The sequence below is a fragment of the Chanodichthys erythropterus genome, chromosome 24 (assembly GCF_024489055.1).
Source record: "Chanodichthys erythropterus isolate Z2021 chromosome 24, ASM2448905v1, whole genome shotgun sequence".
NCBI classification, from domain to species: Eukaryota; Metazoa; Chordata; class Actinopteri; order Cypriniformes; family Xenocyprididae; genus Chanodichthys; species Chanodichthys erythropterus.
Window position 1 is genome coordinate 12,310,003 of NC_090244.1, and position 20,769 is coordinate 12,330,771.

At 36.8% G+C, this 20,769-nt stretch overlaps 1 protein-coding gene across 3 annotated transcripts in view; it reads left to right on the forward strand.

Moving 5' to 3' along the window:
• Positions 1 to 1,627: 1,627 nt before the first annotated feature.
• The window catches only part of spon1b (spondin 1b), an 82,137-nt gene continuing 62,995 nt past the window's right edge, over positions 1,628 to 20,769 (forward strand). For all 3 annotated transcript variants that reach the window (XM_067379368.1, XM_067379369.1, XM_067379370.1), the window contains exons 1-5: positions 1,628 to 2,309; positions 3,724 to 3,830; positions 10,318 to 10,451; positions 19,010 to 19,083; positions 19,373 to 19,489. In XM_067379368.1, coding sequence (XP_067235469.1) covers positions 2,081 to 2,309; positions 3,724 to 3,830; positions 10,318 to 10,451; positions 19,010 to 19,083; positions 19,373 to 19,489 — 661 coding nt within the window. In that variant the 5' untranslated portion in view covers positions 1,628 to 2,080. The remainder of the gene's footprint in view (positions 2,310 to 3,723; positions 3,831 to 10,317; positions 10,452 to 19,009; positions 19,084 to 19,372; positions 19,490 to 20,769) is intronic.

Below are 20,769 nucleotides of genomic sequence, written 5' to 3' on the forward strand. Positions count from 1 at the left end.
GATTAGTTCACCTCAGAATTAAAATCTGCTGATAATTTACTCACCCCCATGTCATTCAAGATGTTTATGTCTTTCTTTCTTCAGTTGAAAAGAAATTAAGAAAATATTCCAGGATTTTTCTCCATACAGAGGACTTCAACAGGTTGAAGGTCCAAACTGCAGTTTCAGTGCAGCTTCAAAGGAATAAGGGTCTTGTTTAGTGAAACAATCGTATAATTATATCATTTTTAACCTCAAATGCTCCTCTTGCTCTGCGATGTGCCACGCATTATGTAATCACGTTGGCGGAAGTACCAAGCAAGTGTTTACAAAGCAATCATGCAAAGACTAAGTCAAACGCCCTTGACAAAAAAAGGTAAAACAACAATGTTGGATGATTTTGAAGTTGGAGGAGAAAATGAGAGGAGAATTTTTCGCTGTACTGCATTACTTCCGTCTATGCCACGCGTGACCTTTCCAACATGATTGCGTAAAGAGCAGAGCTAGTGCAAGACAAGCATTTGTGGTTAAAACGTATATAGATTTTAGATGTTTCGTTAATTAAGACCCTCATTCCTCGTCTAGGATCATGTAGAACCCTTTGAAGCTGCACTGAAATTGCAGTCTAGACCTTAGTAACTGTTGAAGTCCACTATATGGAGAAAAATCCTGGAACGTTTTCCTCAAAAACCTTAATTTCTTTATTGACTGAAGAAAGAAAGACATAAACATCTTGGAAGACATGGAGGTGAGTAAATTATTAGGAAATTTTAATTCTGAAGTGAACTAATCCTTTAATGCTTTTGCATTCTCTCGTATATGTAAGAAACTTTGCGTTCGCTCTAAAATTTTTGTGTTCCCCCCCGAGAAACTTTGCATTCACTTGCAAAATGTTTTGCATTCCCTAAAGAAACTTTGTGTTCGGTCGTAAAGAACGTTTGCAATTGAAGTTTCTTGCAGGAACACAAACATTTTGAGAGCAAACGCAAAGTTTCCTGGGGGAACGCAAAACTTTTGCAAGGGAACTGAAAAGCATTGAAATATTGTTCCCGCCATCTCCAAGTCCCTTTAGGGGTTTTATATAAATCAATGCAGGCTCGGTCATTTCTTTTAATAACTCAATCAGTAACTCAGAAATATACATATATTAATTTTTAGAATTTCAAAATGAGTTCACTGACTTTTAGGAGTCGAAGCATCAGTGTTTGTTTTCTCGCCCCGGGTTTCTCTCACTATTGTGAAAGGGAAAACCCGAAATGGAGCTGGAGCGTGATTACAGAGCGTTTAGAGCAGGGAGAGGAAATCACTCCGTTCCACTCAGTCCGGTTTACAGTCTGTATGTTTGCCAGTTTTTGTCTGAAAAATAAGTTACTTTATAAAAATTACTTTAATAGAACTATTGTACATTAAATTTATGTTGTAGTACTGTAGACAAGCACGGTTGTGACTACATAAAGCTATTCAGTACATCAACACAGTGTGATACATCTCATGTAGGCTAATTAAAAAAAAAAAAAGTCTGTGCAGTTAATTCCACGCATTTAAAATATATGCCTCCAAATCATTCCCTTGCATAAACAAGCATAACAGACGGAGGAGTTCCCAAAATCATCCTCCATGTCTCCTCAGTGCGCAGCTCCTGTGATATTCTTTTCTCCTGCTGCTGCAGCTCGCGGCTGTTCAAACATTCGCGATCTCTCTCTCTCCTTAGAGCGTCTCACCAAGAATGTCAGCCGTCTATGTCTAGGTTTTGTTTAAAGTCTGAATCTATTCTCTTTAAGTCTGAGCTCGGTTATCAAGGAGACCAAATAGGTATTTCTCAGTTTGAATATCCTTTCAGTAAAGTCAACATCTGAGTCTTGTCTCTGCGCTCGCCTTCAATCAATCTCGCGCACCGCGGGCACGGGACTATCAACCGTCCGCAATCCTCTCAGTGGGAATGGATACGGTGTCTTTACTCTCTTTTATTCGTGAATGGACCCCAAAATAGACAAGTTTGGTCGATTTATGCGTCTGTTTGTTTTCACTGTCTTTTCCAGTTCTGCGTTTTCTTGCTGGTACTAGACTGCAAACTTGTGTTTGGACAGGCAAAGAAGGGGAAATGATGGACAAAGACGGACTGGTTGTGCTGTTAGTTTTCTTAAATGTCTTTTTCATCCATACGGATGCGTTCAGAAGAGGTACCGCAGAGAGACAGTCGAGATCCGAGGGTGGTTTCTGTCGGATTTTGCGGACGCAGACGCGGACCGCTCGGAGAGACGGACAGAACGAGTTTCGCCTCAGAGTTGAAGGAGACCCAGAAACTTACCAACCCGAGAGCACTTACAGAGGTTAGAGGTCAAAAAATGTTCTTTAACGGTCAGTTTAAAAGGCTTTTAATGCACGCCTGTGCAAAAACAGCATGTGTGGAGTATTGTAAATATTGGTGCGTAAAGCGTCGTCTTTAGTGCATCTTCTGCAGGTAAACCAAGTTGGTTGACACAAAAATGCTGAACAGTGTGGGAAATGTGTGTAATTATTGAAAAAGAGTTTAGAAAACCTGCTTTTTGCAGCACTAAAACCTAGAATGTTTACCAAAGAGGATATTTGGATAGGGGAGAGTGGGATTTTAGTAGCACGTTTTGTTCAAAAGTCTCTTCGTGTGAGTTTGTGTGTGTGTGTTAGGTGTCTCAAATTGCGATATAATATTCACATACTCGTCTGCTACAAATTAAAGTAGGTTAGACATTTACAACGTAAAACTTTAAAGTGTACATTTGTGTCAAGTATAAAAAGTGCCGTAGTTAGCCTACAACCTACGCTAAACTACTGTAACACTAATAGAAAACATGGATATTATGAGCGTTAATTTTATGTGGCAATCACATTTATGTGTTAAGAAATCACTACTGTTTTATTTAAAACAATTGAATTCAAACTATATAGCTAATATTTTATGCAAAACAACAAAATTGTGTAACAAAATAGAAATACAATAAGCATAAGCAAATAACTGTTGCAAATTAGTCTATACTTTTGTCCCATTTTGTGGCACCAGTACTAGAAAAGTGTGTTACAACCTCCTTGTTTGGTAAGTCATTATATTATTTTTTACTAGAAATAATGAATTGTGTCATATGCCAAAACAAGACACCCTGCTGATTCAGATGATGCAAGTTCTGCAGTTCATCCATTTTTATTATTTCAGAATGTTTTTGTACTTTAAATCCTTTGTTTTTACACACTTTACAACATTTACTGTCACCATAGGAGGATGGCAGTCATTTATGGCCTCATTTCTAACTGGTTAAACTGTTACAGATCTCCCCTACAAGTGAGGATCTGTTAGAAAACACTGTGACTGATTTGAAAAACTATTTGCAGTATAACCTGGTGTATATTTTAATGTTTCCACAATAATTTACCTGTCAGGATAAGTGTAATATTGATTTTAACATCAAAACGCTCCATAACCTGATATTTTCTGACATTTGTATTCATGAAAGTGGCCTTCATTAAGCAGCAGATGCCTTTTTATGAGGGTTTTATGCCCGGCGTGTTTGTACATGCATATGTATTCACTGCTTCATGTGAAAAGCACTCGCACAACCCACACGCTTACACGCAAACGTATGTGCCAAATGCGAGAGCAGTTTGCGACTTGCCCTGGCACACTGTTGAGATCTGACCTACTGTTAAGATCTTTTCTGGTACCTCTGACTTATATTTTGTTCTCTTTCTCTCTCTCTCTCTCTCTCTCTGTAGTGAGTTTGTATGCCTCCAGCCCATCTTACTTTCGTGGCTTTACCCTCATTGCTCTGAAGGAAGGACGGGAGGGCGTCACTCCTGACGATTATGCCGGCACTTTCAAGGTGAGGGATTGCAGTGACCCCGTATAACTGCCTTGAACTGTGGCAATCAAAGATGACAGTATAATTGCAGTCTCTGCAAAATGATTTGCAGTTTATGTTGGGTTGCGTCTGCATGTCTGTATTTAGACGTGGTACATTTTAGGAAGAAAATTATCATTAACCCTTTGATGCATGAAATATTAAATCATAAAAAACACATTTGATTTAAAAACAAGAATGTAATCATCTTCTTTTCTGAAAAAAATATGGATTTTATAAATAAATACAGTGATACAGAAGATTTATTTTTTGTTGTCATAAATAAAAAACATTAACATAAAGAGGAAAGTCGTATTGAATAATAATTGATAGAGGATCCGTTAGTAAAAGTCAGCATGAAACAAAAGTTGCAATAGTCTTTTCTTCCCTATTGTGATGTATGAGTGAAACAGCTTCTCGAACAAGAAAAAATGTAGTGTGGGACATTATCCTTCGAGAATTAATTTGATGATTGTGGCTTGCTACTGCTGTGATGTCATGTGAGTGACAGTTTTCTCCGCCCTCACGCCAGTGAACATCATCAGAGAAGAGATGTCGCTGCAAAAGGGAGAAGTTATTTTGATGAAAGATTACGAGGATACATTGTTAAAAAAAATGATGTGAACAGATAATTCATTTATAATAAATACTGCATTATTCCATAAAAAAAAACAAGAATTGTCAATTTTGATTTCATGTTGACTTTAAAAATGGCTGTAGTGAATGTTATACATCAGAGGGTTAAAGGTGCGATCACATTTCACATTTCAATTTTCATAGGCAAAAAGGTACATTATCTATAGTGTAGTGATGTATGAAGCACTTCATACAGATGTCACTTTCTGTTGGTCAGCGCAGCGAATCCAAATTGCAAAATCATTCGCCCTCACACAAAATTTCCAATCGTCTGGATTTCACCTGCAAAAATTTGCTGAACGACAGTAAATATGACCACACCTATAGTGTTTTAAAGGGTTAGTACACCCAAAAATGAAATTTCTGTCATTAATTACTCACTCTAATGTTGCTCCAAACTCATAAGACCTTCGTTCATCTTTGGAACACCGAAATCAGAGAGCTTTTTGACCCCCTATAGACAGCAATGTCATAACCACTTTCAAGGCCCAGAAAGGTAGTAAAGAGATTGTTAAAATAGTCCATGTGATTTTATGGAGCATTGAGAATACATTTTGTGCAAAAAAAAACAGTTAACACAGTGCAGCACTTCCGGGTTCTACGTTGGAACGCCAGCTCGAAATTGAAGTATTTACTCGAAGTATTTACTTCATAACATTAAGATTGAACCACTGCAGTCACATTGACTATTTTAACAATGTCTTTAGTACCTTTCTGGGTCTTGAAAGTTGCAATGACGTTGCTGCCTGTGGGTGGTTCAGAAAAAAAGATCTTAAATTGTGTCCTGAAGATGAACGAAGGTCTAACGGGTTTGGAACGACAGTAATTAATTACAGAACTTTCATTTTTAGGTGAACTATCCCTTTAAGGATTTCAAATCCATCTTTTGCCAGAAAGCAAAGCTGAAGTTGTCTCAGACATGCTGCTCCTCATTGGTAACGCACTGACCGTCTCAGAGCCGTGTCCTCCCTGAAAGACAGGACCCCTATCATTTAGTGCTCTCCACATCAAGCCACAGTGCTTCCCAAACTGAAGCAGGAAGGCTGTTAGCGCGGCATCTCTCCCCCCAGATCTCATTAGCTGTGGTTGCCGCTCTGCACTTCTTACCGCTGTGTTTTTCAGCGCTCAGATTGCCTGGCGGATGTTAGCAGGCGTCCTCTGTTGAGGTCTTTAACTGGGGATTTTTTCGTCTTGACAGACTAAAATGAACGAACGAAAAAACACAATAAAAACAACTACAAAAAGACAAGACAAAACGAGAAAAGGCTGTGGTTTTGTCTTAAACAATTATGAAGCAATGACAAATAATGATGTTGGAGATGTTGAATAGGAGAAATCTTTCTAAAAATTTAGTTCAAATAAAGTTAAAGTTTTTAGAAATGTGATCTTTGTGTTCTTTTTGGCTTCATACATTTTTGAGATTGATTTTATACTTTTGACTCTAAAAAGTGGCTTTCAAGCACATTGTTCTTGGTATTTTTTTGTTATCTAATTTAATTTGTGCTTTTGTCAAAATAAGACTATAATATATACATTATTTACACACACAGTTAACAAACTCCATCTCTGAATATGCTGTGAGTTTGGTTTGCTTATAATGTTCATCTTGATACACAACGTGTGCCATTTCACCAGATTTGTAACATAAATCGTTTATAAACCTATGCCAACACAGAAGAAAACATCAGTTTGTTTCTAAATATGCAAATTGTTGGTCACTGCGATTTCAAAATAAAAGTTTAAACCCTTGCTGTGAGTTTGCATGTTTTGATGTCCACATGTTATATTTCAAGAAATTACAGTGGCTGTAGCATTTCTATCATAACGAAGGGGCAAAATATTAAAGATTAAGTGGACATTTAAATTGAAATGTTTTTTGGCCAATATTAAACAAGGATTTGATCTGCTGTAAAGTGTAACAACAACAATCACCAGGCTGTTGGTGCCCTGTGCAGGCATTTGTTATAATACATAATGTATTTTAACTGTCATTCAATAAAACCAAAGGATTTTTTATTTGAACCAATTATAATTGCCTTATTGTTATTATACATATATTTTAAGTAATTTTAAATGATTATGATTCACTTTTTTTTATTTCACTATTTTTATTACCACAAAAAAGGGATCTGATTACTCGATTAATCGTCAAAATAATTGTCTGATTACTCAATTACCAAAATAATTGTTAGTAACAGCCCTAGATATAACATTTCAAAATCCACTTGCATTGTTTTGCATTTTATATTTTAGCTTTATTAAAAATAGTGTTAAAATATCGTCTTGTTCTCATGAACCCAGTATCGTGCATGGTCTCGTCTCATGAGCTACTTCGTCATATCCCAAATAAATCGTACTTTCACAATAACAAAATTGACGCTTGTGTAAATGCTGAGTTGTCACATTGGCTGGTGAGCAAAAAAACTTAATGTCAAGCCCTGTGTGTATATATATATATATATAGAGAGAGAGAGAGAGAGAGAGAGAGAGAAATTAATTTACATTTTTGAGAAACATATTTTACTTCAAAATGAGTATGAATTCATACATTTAAAATGTTCATGATTCAAGTTGTGTATTCCAGTCATAGGCTGTTTATATTGCAGTTTTAAATGATTTTTTCTTTAAAAATGAGCTTCATCTCAGTGACCCACATCCATTTTCTAGTATTTATGTATACAATTTAATACATTATATTGTTTGATATGATGTCTGAGAGAAACATTAATGTGTCCTCTGTAGTATAATGACACCATTTATAACATGGGAATCTATTTTTACAAGCCCAAGTTTAGCAGGGAGCTTGACCCATTTATTAGGGTACTCTTGTGTAATGTAATTTTTGCCCATTGAAAATGATTGCAAACACATTTGCTGGGTGAAATGTAAGTTCAGTCTACTATAGCTTAGTGATTTGATCAATGACCCTGACCATGACCTGCATTATCTGCAGAATAAAACGTTTTTGTATGTTTGCTGTATTATGGTTTGTAATAGGTGTTTTAGAAAAGTTTTCAGTTGCAGACGTAACCTCATTCCAAGATGTTTGCTACCCATGTCTGTTAACTGTGCCTTTCAAAATATTCATATTCATCAGTCATCATGACAGTTCATAATATACAATGCTGGTGCACTTCTTATGCTAGCACAAATTGACAAACAACTCTCAGGCCAAACCAGCGTGGTTGAAATAAACATCGTGACATCTCGCCATTCGTTTCACTTAATCTCTCCAAGGAACTCCCTGGAAGATAAAACATCCTCAATTCCTTCAGGAGATGCGGTTATTCACTCAGGCCACGGAGTTTTGTGCGTGCGAGAGAGACAAACTGAATGAGGCAGAGTTTAAAAGGGCAAACAGAAAACGGCTTTCACTGTCCCTCAGGAGCAGGGCCACACAGCCTCGCCAGGAGCCACAATTAAAACAAATGCCTCTCCTCTGTTTCCTACAACTTTCCCCCAGCTGGTTCGCAGCATTTCTGAGACAGCCACTTACAGCCCCTTTTTACCCAGGAAACAATGCACCCGGCTGCTTGGCCCGCATGGCCTCTTTTAAAATAAACACTTGGAGAGCGACTGTTGCACAGTCCTACAGCTCAAGCATATCTGTACAAAGTTTAGCCTAGTTTCCCTATCAATTCAGAAGTTTCCGGTTCACTGTTTTTTTTTTTTTGTTTTTTTTTTCAGTCTGAACATGGTTGCGACAAGGTTGCTTGAGTAGCCAAAACTGCAGCTTTTTTACAGAAATGAAGGAAAGAACCAGAGGATACTGTGTGCAGCTTTGGGTTTGCATGAGAGTGTGTGAAAGAGTGGGAAGTGGAAATGGAGAGAACGAGAGAGAGAGAGAGTGAGAAAGAGGGAGGAAGAACTTAATGCACCACGAGGATGGATTTTACTCTTCGATGGACATTTGGCAGCGATTTCATTTTGAAACATGCAAACAAAATGTACTTTTCCATTCCCAGTGGAATTTTCCATCACTTGGACTACGTTATTTTACAAACAGTAGGAGCAATATATATCTGGAAGACCTTTCATGTACTTTTGTGTATTTTTTACTTATAGGTATAAAAATGTGCACAAGTACATATGTGACAGGTACTAAAGAGGGGAGGAAGAAGTCTTCATTATTTTTTGAATATTTATTTATATATGGTATTTCAGTGCAAAAACCTATGAGAGCTTGTTTATGCACATGAACTAAAAATAAAAAAGGTAATTGCAACTTTTTTATCTCACAATTCTGACTTTTTTCTCGGAATTGCGAGTTATAAAGTCAGAATTGTGATATAAAGTCAGAATTGCAAGTTATAAAGTCAGAATTGTGAGATATAAAGTCAGAATTGTGAGATATAGTCAGAATTGTGAGATATAAAGTCAGAATTGTGAGATATAAAGTCAGAATTGTGAGATATAAAGTCAGAATTGTGAGATATAAATTCAGAATTGCGAGATATAGTCAGAATTGTGAGTTATAAAGTCAGAATTGCGAGTTATAAAGTCAGAATTGTGAGATATAAAGTCAGAAATGCGAGATATAAAGTAAGAATTGTGAGATATAAAGTCAGAATTGCGTTATAAAGTCAGAATTTTGAGATATAAAGTCAGAATTGTGAGATATAGTCAGAATTGTGAGATATAAAGTCAGAATTGTGATATAAAGTCAGAATTGTGAGTTATAAAGTAAGAATTGCAAGTTATGAAGTAAGAATTGCAAGTTATGAAGTAAGAATTGTGAGATATAAAGTCAGAATTGCGAGATATAGTCAGAATTGCGAGTTATAAAGTCAGAATTGCGAGTTATAAAGTAAGAATCGCGAGATATAAAGTCAGAAATGCGAGATATAAAGTCAGAAATGCGAGATATAAAGTCAGAATTGCGAGTTATAAAGTAAGAATTGTGAGATATAAAGTCAGAATTGTGATATAAAGTCAGAATTGCAAGTTATAAAGTAAGAATTGCGAGATATAGTCAGAATTGTGAGATATAAAGTCAGAATTGTGAGATATAAAGTCAGAATTGCGAGATATAAAGTCAGAATTGCAAGTTATAAAGTCGCAATTACCTTTTTTATTTTTTTATTTAGGGTGGAACCAAGCTTCCATAAAAACCTGCACCTTATTTCTTAACCTTTCGAAATCTAATTTAACCAGACATTGAGAGTATTTAAATTTGCTAGCATTCTTTTTAATGTAGTTCCAAATGTAGGTTCTGGAGGAGCCTAAACATTCAGTCCTGTCAATCATCATCATTTTTCCATTTGGGTTCGAGCCTCCTTCAAGGAAAGCATGTGGGGAAAGCAATTAATTAAACAATTATATTAAAAATGGATGTTTAAATTACCTTTTTAGTTATCATGGAAAAAGTAATTCATCAAATGATGACCAAATGACAAAGAGCATTATAATCAGGCACACATTCAACATTTTAAAAAGCCAATTCATGTATATGGATTGTATTGGTGCATTTTTCTCAATTATTGACTTTTTTCCAAGAAGTTGGTGATCCTAGATGTTAAGCATGTCAAAATGTTGCCTCATGGGTTAACATGAACTCCAGGTTTAAGAAGCACAGAACCATCAGATACAAATATTTGTCTTTTGTGCTTGAAAAGGCTGTCATGTACAGTTAGTCATCTTGGCCCACAAATGAAATTTGATCCTATAGTCATCCCTGTGCTCATTTACAGTACTAGTTTGCTGTTTAGTTTGAAACTGTTGCGTCATTAGTCTAAAAAAACTCACAAAGTCAGACTCCTGCTGTTTTTGTTAGCTGATAAAGGACTAGCTCCCCCCTCCCTCATGTGTGGTTTCATTGTTCAATGTTCCACAGATCATCGATGAAACTGACACGCAGTTCATGACTAACTGCCCCCCGGCTGTCACAGAGAGCATTCCCAGAAGACGTACAAGGATACAAGTGTTCTGGACAGCGCCACCTTCTGGCAGTGGCTGTGTCACTCTCAAGTGAGTTATGTATTGTTTGTCTTTTATTTTTACCATTATCCTGGGCTTGGATAGCAATAAATAAATGAAAATCCATGAATTTGGGCTGATAATCAACGTTCGTAGTACTGAATTGATATATTGTTGAATAAATGGAAAGGAAAACAGAGAAAACAGGGTACAGTCTCGGCCTCTATGCCGAGTTTAGTGTCTAGAATACAATACTGAGTCTAAGCACTTGTTTCATTTAGTCAGTGTTTTATCAGTCACCTTCTTGGAAAGTATTGAAAAAGGAAAACAAAGTCTTTTTCAATCATATTTGAAGCTGAGTAAACAGAAATGAATTTAGGACCATTCATAGAAGAAGTGATTACGATTGATTGATGTTGGGCAGTTATTGTATATTAATATTGAGCCATTGAAATCACCCTTGAGAGTTCCCTTCATCTATTGTAGGCTGCGGATCAAAGACGATTCTGAAAATTCAGAATCTTTAAAAGTTTTTACACATTCTGAGCATTCAAACAACATCCTCCCATTTGAGTTTCCTTTGCATACAGTAAGCGCCCAAGCATTCTACAGTGATCTTCAACCAAACAAAATATGAATGATCTGTCAGTGTTGTGGTGTCAGTGTTTCCACTCCACCCCCTCATGCTTTCATGCTGTCTTTGTGTCTTTATCTCTCTTTCTCCCACTTCTTTTGAGGACATAAACAACTTTAAGTGTGTTTGATGCATTAAAGACATCTGAAAGTCTCTCTCTCGCTCTAGCTGTACATGGTGCAGTGCATTTATGCATTTTCCACATTATGGGTGCCTACCCTCAAAAAACTTTCCATGTCCACTCTGGCCTGTTTACACCTGGTCTGAATGACTGAGGTCTGTAATACCTGGAGAAAGTCATCCATTAGCATTCTAGTTCATTTTAATGGGAAGTATGCATTTGAAATCTGCCACTTTTGCTCATGGACACTCAATCACCCAAGCCCTTAGCCTTTAATGGCTTCAAATATGTTAAAACACAAACACAAACAGTTTTGTTCTTGCATGTCATGCAAGCAGGTTTGAGGTTTTGCAAGAACCAATGAATTTTTCTCTCGCATGTCATTCAAGCACATTTGACATTTCGCAAGAACCAGTGAGGTTTGTTCTTGCACGTCAAGCAAGTACAATCGTGTGATCGTGTTTCTTTAGAAGACTTTGATTAAACCGTTTGATTCATATACAGGTGCTGGTCATATAATTAGAATATCATCAAAAAGTTGGTTTATTTTTTACTAATTCCATTCAAAAAGTGAAACTTGTATATTATATTCATTCATTAGACACAGACTGATATATTTCAACTGTTTATTTTTTTTTTTAATTTTGATGATTATAACTGACAACTAAGGAAAATCCCAAATTCAGTATCTCAGAAAATTAGAATATTGTGAAAAGGTTCAATATTGAAGACACCTGGTGCCACACTCTAATCAGCTAATTACCTCAAAACACCTGCAAAGACCTTTAAATGGTCCCTCAGTCTAGTTCTGTAGGCTACACAATCATGGGGAAGACTGCTGACTTGACAGTTGTCCAGAAGACGACCATTGACACCTTGCACAAGGAGGGCAAGACACAAAAGGTCATTGCAATAAAAAGAGGCTCTGTGTCCAAGCACATTAATAGAGAGGCGAAGGGAAGGAAAAGATGCGGTAGAAAAAAGTGTGCAAGCAATATGGTTAACCACACCCTGGAGAGGATTGTGTAACAAAACCCATTCAAAAAAGTGGGGGAGATTCACAAAGAGTGGACTGCAGCTGGAGTCAGTGCTTCAAGAACCACTACGCACAGACGTATGCAAGACATGGGTTTGAGCTGTCGCATTCCTTGTGTCAAGCCACTCTTGAACAACAGACAGCGTCAGAAGCATCTCGCAGGGCTAAAGACAAAAAGGTCCAAAGTTATGTTTTCTCATGAAAGTAAACTTTACATTTCCTTTGGAAATCAGGGTCTTAGAGTCTGCAGGAAGAGAGGAGATGCACACAATCCACATTGCTTGAGGTCCAGTGTAAAGTTTCCACAGTCAGTGATGGTTTGGGGTGCCATGTCATCTGCTGGTGTTGGTCCACTGTGTTTTCTGAGGTCCAAGGTCAACACAGCCGTATACCAGGAAGTTTTAGAGCACTTCATGCTTCCAGCTGCTGACCAACTTTATGGAGATGCAGATTTCATTTTCAAACAGGACTTGGCACCTGCACACAGTGCCAAAGCTACCAGTACCTGGTTTAAGGACCATGGTATCCTTAACACTAGAAGTCCCAGAGATTTGTAACCCTCCTTTAGCCAAGTGGATGCTAACTGGCTAGTCTTTTGGCTATCATTAGCATCAATTCATGTGTAAATATGGTCATTACCTGAGCAATCTGCAGGGGGGTTGAGGGTGTGTGTGTGAATGGTTGCTGGTGGCTTGTTTGTATGTGTGGGGGAGGGAGGGCTGCTAAAAGCAGAGAACTTGATTGACCATGGGCCGGTTTCAGAAAGGAGGTTAAGTGAAAACTCTGAGTATGTTAACCCTGAAATGAGGGAGTGCAAGTGATGTTTAAAAAGTTAACTCACTCATTCACACTGCAAAAATGCTTTTCATACTAAGTATTTTTTTATCCTATTTCAAGTAAATTTAAAAAAAAATCTTAAATCAAGATGGATTTTCTATATGAGAAAATTATATATGATATTTAGTCTTGTTTCCTGGGGGGATCTAAATTAAGTGCATTTTACTTAAGTAAAATGATCAATATCTGCCAGTGTGGTAATAAAAATAATCTTAATGCAAACGGAAAGTGTTGGAGTGTCTACCCAGGTGAAAAAAAAAGTGCAGTAAAATACACTTTATTTTAGTACACTTTTACACTTCCATAATGTTCAGTGCTCTATTTCCGTGCACTTATTTTGTACTTAATATACTAAAAGTTCTTCTTTAGTACTTCTTAAGATAATCTTAAGAACATCTAAGTGTACTCAACTGTGCTATTTTGAGACACCATGAATTTGAACTAAAATGTGCTTTTAACATACTATCTCTGTATAGAAAAATGTATTTAGTTACCACTTATAGTACACTTGAACCCATCTTTCAAACACTTTTAAAAATGGACTTATGATGTATTTCAAATATAAGATTAATATATAATGAATATATACAAAATGTATTTATAATATATTACCAGGCAGTGCCAGGATTGTGAGTGATTGCTGGAATGTACTCACTCACTTTTTAATATTATTTGTAAATATGTGTACAAATGGTTGGTTTCTTTATTTTATTTTGTACTATTTTTATCAATAGATCTCAGCAACAAAGGAAAAAAAAAACATGGGTGTTGATTTCTCCCTAAGATGGCAAAGTGAAACACAAGTTTCCTTGAAGTGGCTCAGCATGGCCCCACATTGTTTACATAACAAAAGCAACTGTTCACAGCTGATTAAGGATATTAGCCTAAAGCCTTCCAGCCCATCGGCTGTCCTGCGGGTTTTATAGGTAGAAAAGCCAAATGGCTGCTCTCTGGGACTTCTAGTGTTAATTGGCCAGCAAACTTGCCTGACCTTAACCCCATAGAAAATCTATGGGGTATTGTGACGAGGAAGATGCGATATGCCAGACCCAACAATGCAGAAGAGCTGAAGGCCACTATCAGAGCAACTGGGCTCTCATAACACCTGAGCAGTGCCACAGACTGATCGACTCCAAGTAATATTCTAATTTTCTGTGATACTGAATTTGGGATTTTCCTTAGTTGTCAGTTATAATCATCAAAATTAAAAGAAATAAACATTTGAAATATATCAGTCTGTGTGTAATGAATGAATATAATATACAAGTTTCACTTTTTAAATGGAATTAGTGAAATAAATCAACTTTTTGATGATATTCTAATTATATGACCAGCACCTGTAGATTATTTTTTACAATGTCTTTATGAACTTTTTGAACAGTTGTCTAGGTTTTGGTGGAATGGACTTTCAATGGAGGGACTGAAATCTCTCAGGTTTCATGAAAAATATCTTCATTTGTGTTTTGAAGATGAATGAAAGTCTTAGGGGTTTGGAATGACATGAGGGTCAGTAATTGATGACTTTATATTTTTGGGTGAACTTCCAACACAATCTAATGGCAATTCATAACTAATTCGTAGTTAATTTGTATGAAGTTGTACGATCTCATTCATAGGTTTTCATACAATCAGTAGCTTTGTTTCCATCCAAAGTTGCGAATTTAAAGGGCACCTATTATGCCCCTTTTTACAAGATGTAATATTGGTCTTGGGTGTCCCCAGAATGTATTTGTGAAGTTTCAGCACAAAATACCCCACAGTTAATTTATTATAACCATTTGAAAATGTCATTTTTGGGGCCTGTTTTAAAAAGAGCTGTTTTGGTGTGTACCACCTTAAATATAAATGAGCTGCATATCCCCGCCCTGCCTTTGGATAAGGGCGTAACTTGCATACCTATGGCAATAAACAGTCGGTTGAAGCAGAATGGCTGAGAGTGAGAGACCCGCTGTTTTGTATGGCATTCAGCCGTACATGTTTGAACCGGAATCAGACCCAGATGATGAAGAGACTCCGGCAGAAGAAATACAATTGAGAATGGAGCAGGATGTCTCTGAATGGTTATTTGATACATTTATGTACTTATAGAGTTTTAATCGCGTCCCCTTTGCAATTATGGATGTGTAACACACACACACACACACACACACACTGTGATAACGTTCGCGCAATTTTTTGAAACTAAAAACACAAATACTGTCATAACGTTTGCTAAGTACGTTAGATACACACTATACAAACAAGGTTTAAATTATATACACAGACATTCTACAACGACAACAACTTTAGACGCATTTGTTATTGAATTGGCTGACATCGACTGAAATGACTATATTCTCAAAAAACATTAAATACACTTACTTCTTCTGGAGGTGACGTTGGATCGCGAACAGTAGGCAACGATCCACACTTGAGGATTAACTTTGAAGCAAGACCTGCTTTGAATTGACCCTCGTTCTCAAAACAGTCAGTCAAAAAATTATTTGTGCAAACATAAACGTATTTTGGAATTTTGAGTGGCGCCTTTCCTTCGTAAATAAAATCCATCCACTGCGTTTTCAGTGGCTCTGATGTCGGAAGTAAGTGAAAACTACTATGTTCATTATTACGTCCCACAACAGAACACTTATGTTTCTTAGGAGACATTACCGGCTGTCGTTGAAACAATGGAGGATGGTTGACAGATCACCGACGGCGGGGTCTATGCCAAAACCAGATTGTCAATCAAACCACGTGGGTGGGGCTTAGCGCAATTCTACGTCACAGTGAGAGCAATCTTAGAACAGGGCGTTCTGAGACAGTGCTGATGAATTATTGAGATTGTAAAAAAAACACTGGGTGCATTTTTCTCATTCTAGGGTGGTTTTGCTCACACACTGCCAACACACATTTATGGTCAAACACCATGTAAAAGTGAATTTTGCATAATATGTGCCCTTTAACTTATGCGCAAAATTGGAATATCACATAAAACATTTGAAAATAAAGCAGTGTTTCCATCCAGTGAGTAAACTGGTGCTAAATATCAAGAAAAGTAGGAGAAGCCACTGTATATAATAATTTTGTATATAGTAAATTATTGCGCAGATGGAACACAATAAAGTTGTCTTGTTTTCAGAGGCGGATGCCTGCTGTTTGGGAATGCAGTCCTGTAAGACGGTTCTGGAGGGTAATTATACTGAGTCACTTTGACGATAGGCTTTTCTCAGGCATTTCAGAACAACCAAAACAGCATTTCAGATTCTGCGCAACGAGATCGGTCCGCTGGTTGGTCCAGTTGTGCCATCCCATTGCACAGTCACATGATTTTTTTGATACACATCAAAGGATTTATTTGGTAAATATGTTTCCATCGTAGTTTATGCGCATGTTTTCTTGTCAGATAAAAAAATAGTGTTTGGGTTTTTTTATTCACAGTTTTAGAATGTATGTGCATCTTGGCATTTTTTTATGCAATATCCCAAAATGTGCATAAAAATAGGTGGATGGAAACATAGATAGTGACTGTTATGTTTACGGGTGGATCATGCTTACTTTTTCTAAAAAGTTTCTGTCACATCGTACGAATTCATACAAAATCGCCACCTCATAAAATAGTTACATTTTGCCATGAGATTGGGTTGGAGCTATCCCTTTAAACCCTTTGTTTAAGCACAGCTGAGTAGTCCTTATTTTGAATACTCTCGCACTATTTCATCTGGTTTGCAGGTGCTTTGTGAATAAAAAACTTTTTTTCCCATTTAAAATAATGCATCCTAAAGTGATACAACTGATTAAATGAGCCCCCAAATGTGTTTTTACTTAAGTAAAGCCAACTCTACTTGTGTAGCAATTGTGAAATTAAATTGATGTAGAGACAATTAAAACCTTCACAGTGGGAGTATTTATGAGCTCGTCCTCCTGGCAGTTATCTCATTCTCTCCTCTTTCTGTCACTTACACATTCATCTCTTTTGTCCTGTCTCTCTCCCCCTGTCCTTTCTCCTGTCCTTTTTTTTTTCCAAGGAATTATTATTGTAGATTTTAATTTATCCATCTATCTTAAAAAGGCAGGGATGTCTGTTTTTCTAATACACATTTGCTGGGAAGCATCTGCTGTGCCAATGTGGTGGATCTGCTGTCACTTCGCCTTGGCATGTCAGAACTGTAGAGACATTGCACCTTGTAGCACCGGGCTGAATGCCAGAGCTCAGGCTCGAAGCACAACTGGCAACAGCATCCAATGAACATCAAATAAAAGTGCAATTACTTCTGGAATCCCTCCAGCACTTTTCTAGTGAAATGTCAAACAGACCAGGGATTGGAAGGAAGTTTTGATCTGGATTTTGTTTCCTTTGATTCTTTGGTGCCATCAAGCTGTGGAAGGCAGATAAGATGCTGCAAACATTATGGTTTTGTTGAGCTTTGGGACTCTGACTTACAGGTGTTCAAATGAGATGATCAAGACCAAATAACAACATAGGAGATGTCTTAAGAAGTCTTGAGCAGTCACACTTTGTTGACCACTGTTAAGACACTTTCACACCAATCGTGAATATTCGTATTTGGTGGCACAAGCGCATTGAAACTTTCACTGCCCACATTAGAGTAGAATCCTGAAAATTCCTCTAAATTAAATGTTTGAAGTTTATGAACCCTTTTGAATACAGGCATTACCTGTGATTAGCGAAATGCAAAATATTCTACAAACACCCATACTTTTTCTCTGTAAGAGACCATTTATTTTCTCAATCAGCATTCTTTCACAATATTTTTACATCTTGTTCCCATTTTGTCAAATACCTTTTTAATAAATAAAAACAATTAATGCAAATTATTTAATTTATTAATTAATTAATTTAATGAATAAATAACATATTTATTATATATACACTTTACATGTATATTTTTAGTAGTTAATGCATTGATGTGTGCTGTTCCTTTTTAAGATTTAGGTTCAACAATTTAGATTATACTTCAGAAACAAAATTGTATAAAAAAAAAAAAGTGCAAATAATTCAATAGAAAATGTTTATTTTTGCTGCTAACCCAACAAAAAATCTTATTTGGTGATAATTCAGTTCTTTTTTTGTGTCACACTGAGAGTAGAAAATTCATTCAAACATTTTCTATGGCACTACTCGGCATGATTATTTAATTTATCACCACTTCAGTAGTGCAAATACACGTTATGATTCAATCCCATTTACTTTCCCATTACATTTTTTGCTATCAACCTAACAATGAAATTTGTTTGAAATTAATTTTATCTCGCATCGCATTTGCTGTGAAAGGGCCTTGAAGCGGAACAGCATTGTATGTCAAATAGGATGTTACTCGGTTTCTCAAAAAGCACTTTGCAAAGCCCAAATGAGCCCAGAATCCATCATATTGCAAACACCTTCACATTTTGATAAGGCCAGCACCACATTCTCTTGTAAGCCACCCACGTAAAACATGTGGGTTTATTCTCAGAAGGGCATAGCATTATAGACAGATCTACCACATGTCATATCCTTGACTGACAGCAACGGCAATAGACTCTAGTGGGACAGTACCAGGACTCACCATTGATATTCCACATGGGTCGATCTAAGCCGAGTGAGGTTAGGTCTCTGGGGTACTCCATCAGCAGCAGGTTTAAAGGAGATTCAAACCTCCACCGACCCACTCTTGAATACATTTGCTTTTTCCCTGGCTCTTGTTAAACATATTGACATCAGTAGATGTCTCTATATGTCTACATTTTAAAAGCCGAACTGTTTAAAGCATTCAGCATGCTGACTGCGATCATTGAAATCTACTCTCAGATAGCAGCATTATGGAAATGTATGTAGCATTATGCGCTGAAGCTTTTGTTAAAAGATGCATCGCCTGTTCCCATTACAAAACAATTTTGAATGCGATAATGGTGGTACAGTACATGTAAAACACACAGAACTATATAAAAGACTGATAAAAGGCACAAAAAGTTGGGTGAACATTTTAATGTCTTCATTACAGGGCCAGTGTTGTGCAGCGAAGAATCATTTTCTTTCAAGATGAAGGCTCACTTACCAAAAGACTGTGCGAGAAAGGTAATTTTAAAGCTGAGTTTCTCATACACATCTCTATGAAAACATTTTTACATCTACAAAATCATTTTTTCCCCCTCTTGGCATGCTAAGTAAACAGACCTTTTTTTTCCTTTCATCTGTTTTTGATGTTTCTATATAAAATGTGCATTGTAAGTGGTTGTGTTTATGCATGCCGTGTAAATTTGAGTTTGTTTAATTTTAGCATAGAGTGTGCATAAGTTAAATGCACATGTGCATTGATTTGTGACATGGAAGTTAAATAACTATCTTCTTCTGAACGGCTTTGCAGATCCAGTTGCGGCTACTGAAAAACCCATTCAAGAATGCTGTGCTTGTGGGACAGCCAAGTATAGAGTCACTTTCTATGGAAACTGGTCTGAGAAGGTGCATCCTAAAGACTACCCAAGTAAGAACAAGCCATTTGTGACATATTATATTTCCATAAAACATTATTGTGAGGTACATTGTGCCAGGGTACTTGCTTTAAAACACATTTATTGCTGAACATCATTTTGCAAATTTCGCTAACTTTTACCCTGTATTGCAGTGGTTCCGAACCTTTTTTCAAAGAAACCCCCATTTTAACATTCAAAATCCTTAACGATTTTTAATGATCCTTAACCAACAGCATTTTTTGAAGCCAAAAAAAAAATGCATCCATTCATCATAAAAATAATCCATATGGCTCCAGGGGTTAATAAAGGCCTTCTGAAACGAAGCAATGGTTTTTTTTTAAGAAAAATATCTATATTTAAAACTTGATAAACTAAAATAACTAGCTTCCAGAAGACGGCCATTGCAACTTGACAAAAGAGTAACTTCTGACGTAGGATGTAGGAGTAGCGTAAGCTTAGCCTTTTTTAGACTTCTAATTTGTGACCGGTGTTTTGTCTTGCTCTATCCTCTGTGCTTCCGCATTTGTCAATGCGTCATGCGTTGGGTCAGAGGTTAACTCTTTTGCCGTAAGTCGATTTTTGTAGGCTGCTGGATGCTAGTTATTTTAGTTTATATTGATTTGATTATGGATATTTTTCTTGCAAAAACCCATCACGTCACTTCAGAAGGCCTTTATTAACTCCCTGGAGCCATGTGGATTACTTTTATGATGGATGGATGCACTGTTTTGGACTTCAAAATCAGAAGCACCCTTCAAGAGCAAGGATATTTTAATTATAAATCCAATTGTGTTCGTCTAAGAGAAGATAGTCAAATATACCTAGGATGGCTTGAGGGTGAATAAATCATGGGATAATTTTCATTTTTGGTGAACTGTCCCTTAAAACACATTCATTGCTGTACAATAATTTGTACAGTATAATTTGTCTATAATAAAACATTGTTATTTACTAATTTTGATGCCACATTGATTTTACATTTCAAACTTAAAGATTTGAGCAAAGTGCAATGCAGAAAGCGTGGGCAGAGGTGGGCAGCAATATCTCTTTCCTACAGCTTTAGCTCTCAGGGCTGGTTTGCTAATATAGCAGTCAGCAGGAGAGCTGGTTCATTACCTATGTGTGTGGCAGCAATGATCCAATCTGTTATTTACTGTCTGGCAAACAGGCAAGACGACTGCCTGGGCCACGATACTTTGTGAGATAAGAGATGCTTGGGCGGATGTTGTCACAGAGCACACTGCTTCTAGTTAATAGGTTTGTGGTAAAAGACATTGATGTATGTGGTAGG